The sequence below is a fragment of the Candoia aspera genome, chromosome 15 (assembly GCF_035149785.1).
Source record: "Candoia aspera isolate rCanAsp1 chromosome 15, rCanAsp1.hap2, whole genome shotgun sequence".
NCBI classification, from domain to species: Eukaryota; Metazoa; Chordata; class Lepidosauria; order Squamata; family Boidae; genus Candoia; species Candoia aspera.
This window is the reverse complement of record NC_086167.1, coordinates 7,007,733-7,023,896: the sequence shown is the minus strand read 5'-3', so window position 1 is coordinate 7,023,896 and position 16,164 is coordinate 7,007,733. Positions and strand designations below refer to the sequence as shown.

Here is a 16,164-nt window from a genome sequence, read left to right as displayed (position 1 = left end):
AGAACTTTCATTTCCAATCTTGTTCTCTTCAGACATTTTATGAGGTTGTGCATGTTTTGGAAATGACTCAGAAGTGCTTAATGTGTATGTTTATACACAGACAGACATAGACACGCACATGCTTCAGAGCTCATGAGAACATCGCTTTTTTTTTTAACTTCATCTTTTTCAGGGTTTTTTTTTCCAGGCAGAAACACGCTGGCCTTGTACAAGGTCTAATGTCTTCCAAATCATTTCTGAAGCATGCCCAGCCTGTTTCACTTCCTTTTCTGCTCCCAACGTGGTCAACTGAAGAGAGTCCTCTTTTGGCGGTTGTTTTGTTGCTCAAAAACCAACCTGATAAAGGAATGGCAAGCACCTTATGGCTAACATTCTTTTTTCCAAGGATAAAGGAAGCCAAGTGAGCTGGTGGCAGACTGAAATTAAGGGATGGTGCCCCAGGTCTGGATCCTTTCTCATCTCTGTAAATACATTTCACTGCTGATGGGCTTTTTCTGTGTTTAATGATCTACCTCAGCAAGAGCTTAAGCGCTGTGACTTACCCATCCCACTCTGGTGTATGACGACTTCCGTTCATTTAACTAATAAAGAGCATCGATCAATTACAGGACTCGTTCGTGCTGTGTGCACAGGTTTGTGTGAAACAAGTTTCTTGACTTTTTCTTTTGTCACAATCGATGTAGGAATCTCCTTGGATCATAAAATAGCTGCTTTCTCTGTATCCTAAGGGTTGGGTGGGCTGGAAGGAGAATGTATTTTGCATTACGAATGGGGTGGAATGGTTAAATCTCACTTTCCAACTATGAACTGGAACTGGTATTTATTTATTAGCTGTCATTTGCAGCTATTTATATTGCTAAGCCTCCATGTTTCCTTGTTTTGGCTGCATCAGTTGTCCTGAAAAAGTCGTCAAGGTTTTTTCTCTGAACATCATATTGCCGAAAACTTTTCCAGGGAGACTCAAAGATCTGCAGGTTGAAGCATCAGATCTTGCATTTTTCGGATGCAAGAAGTTAATCAGGCAGCCTGCCTGCCTGCCTCCCCGTTTCTGAAAACATAATGCTCCTTGCCCTCTCCTGAGCATCACACACTTGCTGCATGTGCCATGACGTACCTACTGAAGGCCTGGCTTATCCAATTGACTCAATTTTGGGGGATTTCACACAATACACTAGTTTCTTGGTGTTGGGTTAGTTGCAAGCCTGCAGAAAGCTAAGAGAGGCAGAAGCAGCATGGCCAGCAGCCCCCAGCCAGCACGGCTGGTGGGTGGGATACTGGCAGCTGCAGCTCATCAGCATCTAGGGGATGTAAGAAACCTTCATAAATAACTCCCCATCTGTGCAGGAAGAGGCAAATGGCATACACAGTCATAAGAAAAACCATGCGTGACATCTGCATGCTTCTGTGGAGAGAGCCAGTTTCTACATTAGAGGTATATGCTGACCACCTAAATGATTTGGGGGAGCTTACAAAAATACGAAAGATACGATAGATTGATTATATATAGATATGGATATGGATATGGATATGGATATAGATGAGATGGATGGATGGATGGTAGGTAGGTAGGTAGATGTATATGCTGACCACCTAAATGATTTGGGGGAGCTTACAAAAATACGATATAAATGATTTGGGGCAGCTTAGAAAAATACGAGATAATAATAGAGATGGATGATAGAGAGGAAGATCTGAAATTATGTTAAACCCAAAACTAATATTAAAACTAAATGCTGAAAATCTCAAAATAATCTAAACGGCTGGGTAAAAAGGTAGGTTTTATTCCCCTTTGTAAACTACAGGGAGGCCTGCCTCTGCTCAGACTGTCTACAGGATGGGCCCTAGGGGGAAAAACCAAATTTGCTTTTTATGTTACACACATCTGGCAGGACTTACTGAGGCTCTGAATGGATAGGTGGACAGTAAGCAAGCAGTCCTGTGGTCATGTGAGCCTAAGCCACACACAGCTTTACCCCCCAAAGTGCACATCTTGAACTAATGTTGGAAAGGGGTAATATAACATCACCCAGAGATGCCCTTTGCAGTTTTCAGAACATCTTCAAGGGCTACCCTACGGAGAGCATTCTGTAGCACTCCAGCCATCAGATTACCAATGCATGTATCAATGAACCCAGATCCCTCTAGATACAGGTGCAACCAGATCGTCAGCTCAGTTTTTTCTATATCCATATATTTCAGATATAAAAAGGGAGATGCAGAAAGGAAAAAGGTTTAAAAAGGTTTATTAAATGTGCTGTAAACATCTATATAATACTGCTTCAGACATTGTTATAATGGCTATACAAATTTCCCAGTATCCAAAACCCATCATGTGTTTCATCCCCTATGAATGATTGTCTTTGGAGTTAAGAGCAGAGAAGGGTATTTAGGAAGGAATAAATCCCTGCATTCTTTCCAAGTTTGTTTTCCTTCCAAGATACTCAGAAGAAAGAAATTTCTGAAATTATTTTTAGCTTATTTAATAAACGAGAACAAAAATAAACAAGAACAAAAATAACAAAAACATCAAAAAAAAAAGTCTATTCTACAAATGCCTGGGATTAAGTTGCCAGCATCTCTAACGCCATGTGGAATAAGGAAAATTGAAACTATAGTCCACTGTTTACTGTCCAGGCTGATAAAGTGAATATTTTATGCTGATTTGTGACTTTCCTGTAGTGCATCCAGACTGGCTATAACTATTCTTCCAGTTAGCAGAAACTACTATTTGAATAATGGAATTAAGCTTCAAATCTTGATTGATGCTAACTAAAAAAGGCATTGCTCTAGGTCAGCATTTCTCAACCTTGGCAACTTTAAGATGGGTGGACTTCAACTCCCAGAATTCCTCAGCCAGCATAGCTTCTGGGGATTGAAGTCCACCCATCTTAAAGTTGCCAAGGTTGAGAAACACTGTTCTAGGTTTTGACAACCTGCTTAGCTATGGACGATGATCAAAGAACTGTGCAAAAGATGGGCTAGATGGTGCCAAGCAGGCTCCTGTCAACTAGCCTGGGTGTGCACAGTGTGCAAAATGTGCCCCACGTGCACACCAGGTTTGGGTCATTGACTGGCAAGCAAAACAAATCCAAATCGTAAAGGCGGTCAGCATTCATTTCTGCTCAGTGACACCACCAAAACGGTCGGTAAGTAAGGTAAGTCTTACCCGGGCTCCTGTTTAAAAAAATACTAAACTGAGAACCTACTGCAAGGCTTTGCGGTGCTTCAGATCCAAAGCTGAAAGCATGCTTCAGAGTTGTCGGGCGTCCTGCACGCGTCAGCACCTCCTTAAAGAAGCTGTGCCTTTCCTGGCACCACCACCACCACCACCACCACACAATCTCAGGAAAAATTTCCCAGGAAAACTGTGTGTTAGAAAGGGCTGATGGGGTACAGTAAGATGCTTTGAGTATGCATATACATACACAGCGCCTCCCTCATTTAAATTTCTATTTCCCAGGGAAGATGCAATTATTCTGCAACCCCGGAAAAGTCACCTCTTTCACATATATAGACAGGCGTGATCTGGATGTCCCTACCCATTCTGAAATTCCGTTTTTGCTTCGGAGCCAAAACACAGCATATCCCTAATGAATTGCCACTAGAAAACATCCCATCTGTTCAGCTTTGCAAACCTACTCCTTTTTTAAAGGAATAACAAACCTGATTGATGTAGCAGGAAGGAAGACCTTCCCTGAACTGACAACACTAATGCCCTGTTGAACCTACAGTATTTTTCTTAAGATGCCCCTTCTCTCTTCTAAGGACCTTAAGGCAACCTTCTTCAATCTGGATAAACTCCAGCTGGGTGGACTTAAACTCCCAGAGTTGTCCTATAGCATGGCAGGCACTGGGGATTCTGGGAGTTGAAGTCTATACACCCGGAGGTCATCTAAATTGTGGATATCTACCTTACAAAATATCCTCATTCTTCTTAGGAAGAAAACAAGAAAGAACATCAGTGATCACGGGTGCAGGAACTTTCATTTCCTCAACTTGGTGTCCTCCGGTGATGTTAGACTACAACTACAATCTTCCCTGGCCATTAATGTAACTCAGGACATTGGGAGGTACCAGCACGGAGTAAGCAAGGCCGGGAAAGTTTCACTTCTGGTGACTGCTTATTTCAAACCCATCCCCTTTTTGGAGACTGGCTTTGAGTTAAGATGAGCCATTCCTCTCTCCAACAAGTGGAAAATAGCTTAGCTTATTCAGAGCCAACCCTTCTCTAGTTGTCCATTTAGCATGGAAACACACCTGCTGTTTTTAACTAGGTAATGCCATGCCAGAGAGTTAGCAGACACAAGAAAGCAAAGTTTGCTAGTTGTCCTAGGCTTGCGATCCTAAGTACAGAAGGGACAAGGGAAAAAGAAAAAAAAAACCCTAGTTTTTTCTGCTTATAAGTTGCCAAGGAAGATTACCCCCGCTAATTTGCCATCCAGGTTAAAGTAATAGCCAGAGACAGACCTGGATGAGCGTAATGCTTCTTCGTATTTTAAGACAAGCATTGCGCGTTGCCAAGGTTCCTATTCCAAATCAAAAGATAAAAACATATATAAATCCACTTGTTTGTTCCTCTTGTGAGGAAGAGGCTTTCCAGGAGCCCCAAAGCCTGGAAACAGACTAAGGACTTCCTACAGGAGAGAATCAGCAACAAAACCTGACGGACACCAATCCCTGGATCGCATTTGTATTTTCTGCCGAAGAATTATTGCTTTAGTACACCTATTAGGCAGGGCGGCTTCAGGATTTAATACAATGCCTATTGGCAGGGTTGCCTTCTGGGCTGTAACTGTTAATGGCTCCAGGAAGGTACCATTTCAGGTTTCCAGATCCCAGAAAGTGAAAGAATCACGATGCTAACATAGGGTAACGTCTGTGAGCACGTGAGCGCGAAAGAGTCTTATGCACATTCAGGCTCTCGCTGAACCAGGAATCCATTTCCATTAGGAAGATACTCTGAGCCCAAGTTGGCCCTAGGTCCTGTTACATGCCAAAGACCCTTGCTACATTTTGGTAAAACCTGGCAAGCAATCACTGGAGCACTAGCAGTCTTTGTAGTTGCTGATGAGCTACAAAGGGTGGGGAAAATAAGTGTGGGATATACTACTTCACCCAACTGTACTTAGTGCATTACGAATGCAGAGAGAGCAATCTAGGGGACTTGGCCAGCTTTTCTGCCATTTCCAGCCCATCAGAAGAAGTGCCTGAAGAAAGATACACGAGGCACATGCTGAGATGTACACCCGATACTTAATCCCGCTTGACATCTTTGCTCGCAAACGGGCCAGATCCCAGCCCTCTGGGCCAGTGCATCTGACAGTTCTCACACAGCAACTGGTCTGCAAAAGAACACAGCAGCCACAAGAACAAAACCCACAGGTTTTCTCCAAAAGAAAGTCCAGCTGTCCTTTGGCCAGGCAGGACTGTGCATTAGTCCTGCATCGCAACATTACTGCAAGGTCAAGAGTCCCTCCAGATGCCCCCATGCAGTAATGCAGATGCCAAAAGAAAGGAAAAGGCTTAAATTTAAAATAATAATAATAATAATAATAATAATAATAATAATAATAATAATAATAATAATAAAAAATGGTCAACTTCTCACAAGATGTCAGCATCCTGGCTTGAAGTCTCAAGAGGTTAGGGACATTAACAAAAAAAAATCTGATTGAGGGGAGGCTGGTAGTTGCCACTGTGTCGCCAAGCCCAGGCTGAATGCATAGGAGAACCTGTTTTCGAGAAGCAAAGCTTAGATGATTGTTTGCGAACGCTGCCGGAGGCCAGGAGGGTGAAAGGCCTGGTTGAGCAATTCATCATCTTCGTGCCAAGGAAGCTGCCGTTCTTCTCTCCTGGAATACTCTTCATACCATTCCTGAGAACGGAAGACTGGTGTCATTACGCTAATCCACAGCCATCCAAGGTAGAACGCCCACCCAGGGAAAACAGAGCAGGATCCATGATATCAGGCAGACCCCAAAATTTTTATGCAGGCAAAGCCAGGAATCAGATAAATAGCAACCTTTCCTTCCACACATCAGAGAAGCAAGAAGTTGCACAGACAACTTCATTTTCTTTATTGTGAACAACTCTGAGAAAGGTTAAGGAAGACAAGGTTTGACTGGGTCCACCCATCTTCACCCCTGGCTTGGCTCACGCAAAACAGTAAAGCAGAAACATGATCTACACACAGCAACCGTTGACTTCAGGCAACACATTTGGTTTGGGTGCAACCTAGGCAGGTGCCACATTCCCACTGTCAACTTTTTAGCTACAGTACCGCAACAGAGGGTTTTGCTCCTCTTTTTGTGAAAGGGTTAGTTGAGTTTTGATCTGGATCCCAATGTAGGAGTTGCAGAGTTGACCAAACCGGAAGCTGGAGACCAATCGTGTTATTATTAAAACCTCCTGACGCAGCAGGAGATATGGCCATTATCTTGTTTGCCCTAGACTGAAAGAATCTAAAAATAAATAAAGTCAAGGGAAGCAGGAAACCCATAAGGTCCAGGACAATGCATGTGGCCATATTGGTACCCATGGACATCAAGTTGCCGATCCTCTGCATAGGCTGTTCTTCAGTTATCCACCATAAAATTACTGCCCAAGACATCTCTATGCCATTGAAAACCAAGGAACACCATATGTACAACCTCTGCAGGTCTCACCAACCTACCTGTATCTCTTCCTCATACATTTTCATACTTAAGTCACTTTTGGTCCTCGACCGCCGGCCCAAGAACAGCATGGAGGTTTGCTAAAGCAGCAGAAGACAACAAATGGTGAGAGGAAGAAGGAGACCTCATCTCAGCTAGATGGGAAGACTACCCTATTTTATGTTCTGACCAGCTGTCCCCAACCTCGTGTCTTTGGGGCTGTGTTAGCTGGGAATTATGGTTGCCAATGAGTCCAACTCACTGGCAGCTTGCCACATCAGGGCAGATGCTGCTAAAGGCACAGAGGGATTTACACGGGGGCGTTTCTCTTTCTTTTGATTTTAGAGGGAGCTGCAGATCATTTTCCTTTCTCCCAATTTTTTTCCTTTTCCACAGAAGTGGGTCCAGGAGGAAAACTGTGTGCCCTGTTGAATGTGAACATCATACAGAAGGTAAGGTTCTTATACCGCTAACGTTGATTGTACAGGAATGTGTTCTTGGTTGTGAGACCTCTCAGAAGGTGCACTACTTATTCATTAGATTTCTGCCTGTCCTTCAGGAGTTCAAGGCAGCATACAGAGCAGTCCTTCCTCCAATTTTCCCCCAAGAAACAACCCTGTGAGGCAGGTTGGGCTGAGCGGGAGAGATTAGTCCAAAGTCTGGGAGCTTCTGTGACTGAGGAGGGACCAGAACCTGGGTCTCCCCATTCCTAGTCCAGCACCTTCTCCACTGGACCACCCTGGCTCTTGGGCTGAGAGAGGAATGGACCAAAACTCCTCCAAGGAGCTTCGGTGGCTTAGTAGGGACTAGAACTTGGGGGTTCCCTACTTCTAGTCCAGCACCTTCATCACTGGACCACCCTGGCTCTTGCCCTCAGTCCTCAAGGGCCCTAAAGTCCTCAAGTGAGCCTTCACTGCTGAGGGGGGGCTGGGTCTCCCCACTCCTAGTCCAGCATCTTTCCCACTGCCTCACCCTGGCTCTTGAGCTAAGAGACAGAGGGACTGGCCCAGTCATCCAGTGAATTTCTGTGATGGTATGTGGGAAAGACTTGGGACAAAAGATGCTGCCTAGGAATGGTCAGATAAGAGACAGCTTAGCCTGCAGCGGGATAGCGGGTGGGTCAAGAGGCTCAGGAGGGACCCTCCCTAGTTTCTCGGGCTGTAAAGGAAGTGGTAGGGGGAGGATTCTACTTTCAGACTTGCAAGATTCTGTCAATGTAGCTTTACAATAAAGTAGAATTAGCTCATCTGGTTGAGACTTCTATCTGGTTTACCCTGGGAGGCCGACATCGATCAACTAACACCTTCATCACTACTCCACACAGGTTCTCAGGCTGAGAGGGAGGGACTGTCTCCCAAAGTCATCCAGGGAGCTTCCACACCCAAGGAAAGATGAGAACTTGGGTCTCCCCACTCCTAGTCCAGCATCTTCACTACTGGACTACCCTGGTTCTTGAGCTGAAATGCAGGGACTGGATCAAAGTCCTCCAGGGAGCTTCTGTGGTTGAACAGGAACTAGAACCCAGGTCTCCCTGGTGCTAGTTCAGGATCACTGAAATTTCTGAGTCCAACCTAAAAGCATCCCTGACTGGGATCTTCTTTTTCCTCCTCTACCAATCAAGAAAAAGACAATCCGGTCAGCATCACAACAGCTGCTGCCTTGTTCTTCCCTTGGAAGGATCAGCAATCACTTGTGGATAGCCAGTGACGTGTGGAGAAATCATTCGATCCAGCCCATTCTGAGACCTCTCATCCTGAGGGTGATGGGTAGGCAGAAAGCAGGAAGAGGTAAACAGAAAAGGCAGGAATTCCGGCCTCTGTGACTCACCCGGTGCCGATCCATTTGGGAAATGACCTTGAGGAGTTGACTAGCTGCCAAGGTGTTCCCATGCCTCCCGTATAACTCGGCGACAGTCACAATTTCTTCCTTGGAGACCTCCCGCTCAAACACAATCCCACTGTCTTCTGCTGGAGAAAGAAGTCAAGGATGAAAGTGAGCTACAAAAATGTCCAGATCTGAAAAAGAATGGAGGAAAAGCACCAAGCAAGCAGGAAAGAAGGCTTAACCCTAGAGCTGATTTTGCTGAGTTCTGCTTTTTAAACAGAATCCAAGCCAGCAGCCATCAACTTCCTAGCTACAGTCCAAAACAAGCTGGTTTCTAGCATTACAAACAAGGAGGTTATTAACAGAACCCAGAGCGACTATTCTTCTCTCTTCTCCTGCCCAGAATTAAGCCAGAGACTTCATTCTCACACAGTCAGAGGAAAACAAGCTAATATCAAATCTGTCCATTACCAGACTGAGTAACAGCTGGAAACTGGTCCTTCACCCATAAGAGGGAGCCATGCAGGCCATCGCTGAGCATGGGTGGATGAAAGAGATACAAAAACGGAACACTGAGTTGACTATAAATAGGTCTGGCGTTTGGTACACAGCATTCCCTGGAATTCTTTCTACAGGAAAATCCTCTCAGATGTTCCTTGATTCTTGTCTGCCTCTTTAATCGATTCCAATCTAGCCTACCGGGAGAAGACTGGTAGGAGGAAGTCATGCGACCCAACAGAGGACCAATATGTTCCACACACCTTCTGAATCCTGATTCTTGCGGGTGTAATTCATGCGGAATACAAAGGCCTCCAGGATAAAAGCTACAATGATTGTCATCACCACCTGGGAAAGAAATCCAAAGTCAGTGGCAATGTGAAGATTCCTCTCCTAACATCTTGATCTCTTGGTTTTTGGTGGCCACGCTGAAGTAACAAGACTAATAAAGTTACAGGTGGAGTTCTTGGTGTTCTCTGAACTTGGTGGTTTGCTTGCAGACGTTTCATGACCCAACTAGGTAACATCTAGGTAACATCATCCCATTACCTAGTTGGGTCATGAAACGTCTGCAAGCAAACCACCAAGTTCAGAGAACACCAAGAACTCAACAGTTCAATACTGAGCTACATATATTCTCTTCTATTGAAAAGTTAGGAGTATTTCAGGAGGCATGGATGAACACGTGCCTTCTCTGAAAAGGGATAAATTATGCATTAAATACAGTAACCTCTAACAGACCACAGCCTTCCAGAGCTCAGATACAACTGGCAAACTCTTCCTTCCAACATCACCTCAAAATAATGGACAAAATTCTTTGTATCTAAAACGTTTGTATCATTTCTGTAATGACACAATTATATAAGTGATGTAAACCAACATCAATTATGCAAAATACATCAGGGACATAATTATACCACCGTGCAAATGTGGAGATCGATTCATAGGACAGAAATTACATCATTTACAGATGTAACTGATATTCAGGGTTAATCTACAGAGGCTCCACCCACTAAAGTAAGACAAAGTCCATTGAAGCATTCCAGAAGACCACTGGAAAAGATCTTAAAGCTGGTTGACAGAAATTGTTACTCTAAATCTCTTTCTCTTTTAAACACATTTGCGCAGAAATCATGACACTGCTTGGCCAAATAGTTATAGCTACAAAATAGTTACTGAAACATCATTGTAGTCATATTGTTCCAATGGCCTTCAAAATACCAGCTATCAAAGCAGCTGGAAGACTTGTACAGTTGTCCTATGGTTAACCATCATAAAAAGGATGTTATCGTGGAGGACTGGATTGTGAAGATGATGGAATCTGCAGAAATGGCAAAGTTGACCTGTCTGATCAGGGGTAAAACAATGAGTATTTTTATAAAAGAGTGGAAACCTCTGATGGAATTTTTGCTGAAAATGGGAAAAAACGAAATGGTGATTTCTAGATTTGCTGATTAAAAAGGGTTGAATATGAGACAGAACTATGTAATATAATCTTAAAGAGGGAGGAAGGATCATAAGTTTGTAACTGCTGGAAATAAGATTTGGAGGTAGCTTCTTTAATTGTTTTTCTTTTTCTATCTGTATTGCACTTTGCACTTCTTCTTTTATCTTTTCCTTCACTTTTTTTTTAGATATTTCCATGTTTATCTTCGACTTCTGCAAAAATGTCTAATAAAAGTTATGTTAAAAATATAATAAAAAGGATGTTATCATAATCATTATCCAAAAGTGCATTGAAGCATCTTGTTGAATCCACTGACCATGGTCACAATGTAGAAAATCATGAAATAAAGACGGCTCCAGTGAGAAGTCTCTGAGGTCACTCCTTCCTAGAAAATACAAAGAAAAATGGGGTCTTTTAGCAGGTGGTGGTGGACGGCAACCAGAAAGGCACCCTCCCAATAAATAACTTTTATATATGCTCGAGAAGAAGTGTCAGATTCAGGCAATAGTATTGTCTTCTACTGCAATCCTATCTACGCTTAACCAAGAATTAAACCCTCTGTATACAATTAAACTGATTTCAGTGTGCAAATGTAACTGGTTGCACTGGTACGTATTTTAATGCTTGAAGCCACAGAGCAACATATGGAGGCCACGAAATTGAAAAACAAAAGAAAAGGCCAAAACTGGGTGGTGGTGGTGATAGTGATTAAAAAAAAAATGCCTTTTTAAAATTGCTTTGATTTGATTTGACCTGCCAATCTTGTTATTTGTTTCTACTTTTCCTCAATTCATTTCTATTGTCTTTAACTGCCACTTGGTTTTAAATGATCCTGCACACTAAATTTTAGAAAGGGCAACGTTGCAATTCTTCGGCAAGGAACGAAAGTTTTGTCCAGCACACCATGCTAATGGATCAGTTCACCAAGTTCAACGGCTCCAAATCTCTTTTAGATGTACGATATTATAATCCTAGCTAGCAATGTTGCTATAAGAAAAAAGGCCACTTTGAGGAAACTGGTCAGTATCTTCCCAACAGAGCATCCCAGTTTTTTTAAAAAAAAAATTATACCCAAGTTTAACTCATCTATCTGCCAAGGAACTCAGGGCATCATACCCAGATCTCCTCCCACCCTCCATTCTATGGTCACAATCGCTTTGAAAGTTAGGACAAGCAGAAATGATAGGCTCAAGATCATCTAGGTGGCTTCAAGTTTGAGTAGAGTTTCTCAATGGTGTTCTAACCACTACTCATCATTGCCAGTGCTTTGGCTTATTCATTGCAATACTCTGGAACTGAAAGGGCCGGGAAGGCGGGGGAATTTAAGTGACATGGGATTGCTCCAGCAAAGGAGGGGTTCTTCTTAGACTCACCATGACAATGTACCAATCATTGACTACAGTCAACTCAAACAGGGTCACTGCATAAAGAAAAGAAGGGTAAGGAGACAACGAACAGGAAACAATTGTCTTTCACTCAACATTTCCACTTCAAGGCTCCATGAAATCAACCAGAGAGCAAAGACAGGGCCATATGTTAATTTTTTAAAAGCGGGGGGGGGGGGGTTGCTCCAAGACCGGCAGCAACAAGCTTATCACTGTTGATGCAGGAACACCACTGGAGCACATCAGGTTTGAAAAATCCCATACTTGGAAGTCTTGGGGTACAGTTTACACAACATGTAGGTCACCAGCATTCCATATACTATTTTGAGCCTACAATCACTCCAATATGGCCATTTTGCTGTTGAATTTCAGCCAAGGGATGTTGGGGGCTCTTGGGGCTGAGGGGCAGGTCACATCTGGCCGACAGCCTGCATGATGCACGCCCTTCCTGTTTTTCTAAGCTTCTGAACATTTCCCATATTGGAGTTCCTTTGCTGGAAAATACACAGATTATTTTAAGTGCAGCGTGATTTTTGTATCAGGCAAAGCGTCTGCAACCAACATCAAGTTTGGAACACGTGAGATTAGCAGAACATGTATCCGGGGTTCACACAATACACTAAACCGAAGTTCATGAAACACTATTGGCTACATTTCACAGAATATGCTTAGCTAGGTCAACTGAAGAGCTATGGTTGCATACACTCAACACATTAAGCTTAGTTAATATTAACCATAGTCAGTTCTTTGTAGTGTACTGTGTTGGGTGGACCTAGAACCATTTGATTAATGCATGCTTTAAGAAATGAAAACCCAGAACACAGGTTCATTCAATACCCAGGTTAAGTGTGTTACATGAAGCAAATGTATGGCTCTGTTCACACAGCAGGTGGCACTCAAACAAGTAAATGGTTTTTTGTGTTGGCCTAATTCATCCAACATGCTAAGACAACGGATGAATCCCCACAGCACGCAACTCAAGTTGATCAACCGCATTTTAGCTTAGGTGAGCGTGTTGTACAAAACCATCCACAAAACTGATGGAATTATTGCTTTGCTACTTGGCTTGGTATAATAAAACTTGATGCAAGCAAAGGTTGCAGCCTTCTAAGCCTCTGTTCAAGAAATTAAATACAAGTGACAACTGGTTTCAGCTTCAGCCTTGGTATGTATCGATCTAGTACAGCCTTTCTCAGCCTTCTGATCGTGGAGGAACCCTTGAAATATCTTTCAGGCCTGGGGGAATCCCTGCCCATTCAGGCTCAAATACACACCAGAAGTTGCATAATTATTATATTTGTTTCATGGGTAGTAGGCCTGGATATGGCAAATAGAGGGAGAAAACATAGAGGCTGTGAAAGACTTTGTATTTCTAGGTGCAAAGATTACTGCAGTTGCTGACTGCAGTCAGGAAATCAGAAGACGTTTAATCCTTGGGAGAAGAGCAATGACAAATCTCGATCAAATAGTGAAGAGCAGAGACATCACACTGGCAACAAATGTCCGCATAGTTAAAGCAATGGTGTTCCCTGTAGTAACATATGGCTGCGAGAGCTGGACCATAAGGAAGGCTGAGAGAAGGAAGATAGATGCTTTTGAACTGTGGTGTTGGAGGAAAATTCTGAGAGTGCCTTGGACTGCAAGAAGATCAAACCAGTCCATCCTCCAGGAAATAAAGCCAGACTGCTCACTTGAGGGAATGATATTAAAGGCAAAACTGAAATACTTTGGCCACATAATGAGAAGACAGGACACCCTGGAGAAGATGCTGATGCTAGGGAGAGTGGAGGGCAAAAGGAAGAGGGGCCGACCAAGGGCAAGGTGGACGGATGATATTCTAGAGGTGACGGACTCGTCCCTGGGGGAGCTGGGGGTGCTGACGACCGACAGGAAGCTCTGGCGTGGGCTGGTCCATGAAGTCACGAAGAGTCAGAAGCGACTAAACGAATAAACAACACCAAAAGGCCTGGATATATGCATTAACAGAGTTCTTAAACTGAAAATAACGAATGAAACTTCCCTCTTTAATGTGAAGTTGCCTGAATTTGAAATAATTTTTTTTAAAAATCATGATCTCCCAGGGAACCCCTAGGGATCTCTCGTGGAGCCCTGGGGTGCCACGGAACCCCGGCCTAGAAACCCTGATCTAGTATGCCAGTAAATAGCCCAAGGGATTTTGGAAGGACTGCACTATCAACTTTTTCTGCCAGAACATCTGGATGGTTCTTCACCTACAAAGAGAACCAGGATCCTGGACGAAAGACCAGATCCTTCTAGAAGAGAGACCTTCTCCGCCCCGGAGCACAGGGCTCACGCTGAAAAAGCCAAGCAGGCTGGTGCTCTTACCGAAACTGTTCAAAATGTTGTCGAAGTTGTTGAGATAGTAGTAGCCTTGTTCCATCACGGTCTTGTTCCCAATGGTGCGGTTGACCCAGCGAAAGGCATCGGCCACTGTGCTGGTGCTGGATGAGGGAATAGGAAAGAACGAACTTGAGACTAGGCAGGGAGTTAAAAAATCTGCTTTCACAAGAAGCAGGCACAGAAGGGTGGAGAAGTAAAGATCGGTGACTGGATTGGTCCCTATAGGTAGTCCTTGACTTACGACCATTTGTTTAGTGACTGTTCAAAGTTATGACAGTGACTTATGACCGGTTCTTGCACTTACAACCGTTGCAATGTCCCTGCGGTCACATGATCAAAATTCAGGTGCCTGGCAGCCAGCATGTATTTCCAACAGCTGCAGCGTCCCGGGGTCACAGGATTGCCATTTGCAACCTTCCAGCTGGCTTCCAACAAGCAAAGTCAATGGGAGGAGCCGGATTTGCTTAACGACTGTGATTCACTTAATGACTGCAGCAAAAAGGTCATGAAATCGGGTGCAACTCACTTGACGACTGCCTCACTTAGCGATGGAAGTTCTGGTCCCAATTGTGGTCGTAAGTCGAGGACTAACTTGAGTCTCCTAAGTCCACATCTGGCACCTTAACCACTACTTTACACTAAGCCTCTTCATAAAAATCCCCTCCGTTCTCTTTATTCAAGGTGAGGAAGGAAGCATGGGTATAATTTTAACTCATTTCAAAGAATGCACTACCTTTGGGTCAAGGTGGGCCACCCAACTGTCCAGAGATATCACCAAGAGCATCTGAAAATGCTGTTCCAGAATTAAGTCAACAGTGTATTAATTCAAAATGGCCAAAATCTTACAACTTGGGGGTGGTCCTTGTGATTTCAACGCCTTGTGATTTCAACCCCTTTGGCTCCCCTTCCCCTAATCTGGCAAGCAAGCAATCCAAGGCCCACAAGATGTTGTTGAACTCCAGTTCTCAACACCCCTGGCCATAGTTGGCTGGGACTGAAAAGCTAGGAGCTGAACAACGGAATGACCTGAGGCTGCTCCTTCAATTTTAAAACAGCAAACTACACTGATCTACTATATGTAGAGCCCCCCGACGGGAGGAGATGGGTGGGGACAAATTAGATGGATGGATGGATGGATGGATGGATGGATGGATGGATGGATGGACAAACCAAGTCCATGTATATTTTTCAGGGAGAAGGAATGTGGAGACACTTACTTACAACAGTTGGGGTAGAGTTTTCCTGAGAAGAATTCCATGCCCACAATGGCAAAACAGTAATAGAAGATGAGTAGAGTTAAGCCTAGGCTAGAGAAAAAAGGCAGGGCTTAGCCGAAGTGCCGTTTCACAAGGTGGCTTCTTAATGATGGATTTCTGTTTCTGACTTCAGCTAAGAACATCTCACTGAATTGTAGAATTGGAAAGGCCTACAAGCAGCAGCTACACCAGCCTTCTGCGGTGTGTGGGAAAACCAGCTGAAGTACCACTGAGAAGTAGCTGTCCAGCATTTTCTTAAAAATCTCCAGGGACGGAGAGCCCACAAGGTAGTCCGTTCCATCTTCCCTTTATCGGCCTGAACATGGCTACCATGTCGCCCCTAAGTTTTCTTTCTTTCAGACTGAATATCTCAAGTTACTTCAGCCTGTCTTCTTAGTATGTCCTTAAATCTCGGTACCATCTTTGCTGCCTTCCTCTGAACCATCTCTAACCTGCCGGAGGCTCTGAATTAGCAGAATCTAATTTCTGCTAATCTCAGGCACAGCAGAGATTTGCAAAACTCCCCTTCTCAGAGCAAAATTGCTGCTGTGGGTCATTAGATTTCCCTGCACACACACACACACACACCTCCTGGACCAACACAGCCATTGCTGTGGGCTTGCATCTTCGAAAATGCTGACTGTGACGACACATGAGCTTACTTCTGTAAACAGATGCATGCAAAGACTTGTCTATTTCTGTAGCCTCTGAACCTCCTGAGTTACTGTATTTTTCTTGGT

The 16,164-nt window shown here is 43.8% G+C and overlaps 1 protein-coding gene across 2 annotated transcripts in view; it reads right to left on the bottom strand.

Moving 5' to 3' along the window:
• Nucleotides 1–2,226: 2,226 nt before the first annotated feature.
• TPCN1 (two pore segment channel 1) overlaps nucleotides 2,227–16,164 on the bottom strand; it is a 42,755-nt gene continuing 28,817 nt past the window's right edge. The window contains exons 20-27 of one of the 2 annotated variants that reach the window (XM_063315963.1): nucleotides 15,386–15,475; nucleotides 14,154–14,269; nucleotides 11,796–11,842; nucleotides 10,739–10,807; nucleotides 9,239–9,323; nucleotides 8,481–8,620; nucleotides 6,674–6,754; nucleotides 2,227–5,875 (exon numbers count right to left, since the gene is read on the bottom strand). In XM_063315963.1, coding sequence (XP_063172033.1) covers nucleotides 5,753–5,875; nucleotides 6,674–6,754; nucleotides 8,481–8,620; nucleotides 9,239–9,323; nucleotides 10,739–10,807; nucleotides 11,796–11,842; nucleotides 14,154–14,269; nucleotides 15,386–15,475 — 751 coding nt within the window. In that variant the 3' untranslated portion in view covers nucleotides 2,227–5,752. The remainder of the gene's footprint in view (nucleotides 5,876–6,673; nucleotides 6,755–8,480; nucleotides 8,621–9,238; nucleotides 9,324–10,738; nucleotides 10,808–11,795; nucleotides 11,843–14,153; nucleotides 14,270–15,385; nucleotides 15,476–16,164) is intronic. The other variant, XM_063315964.1, reaches the window with a different exon arrangement.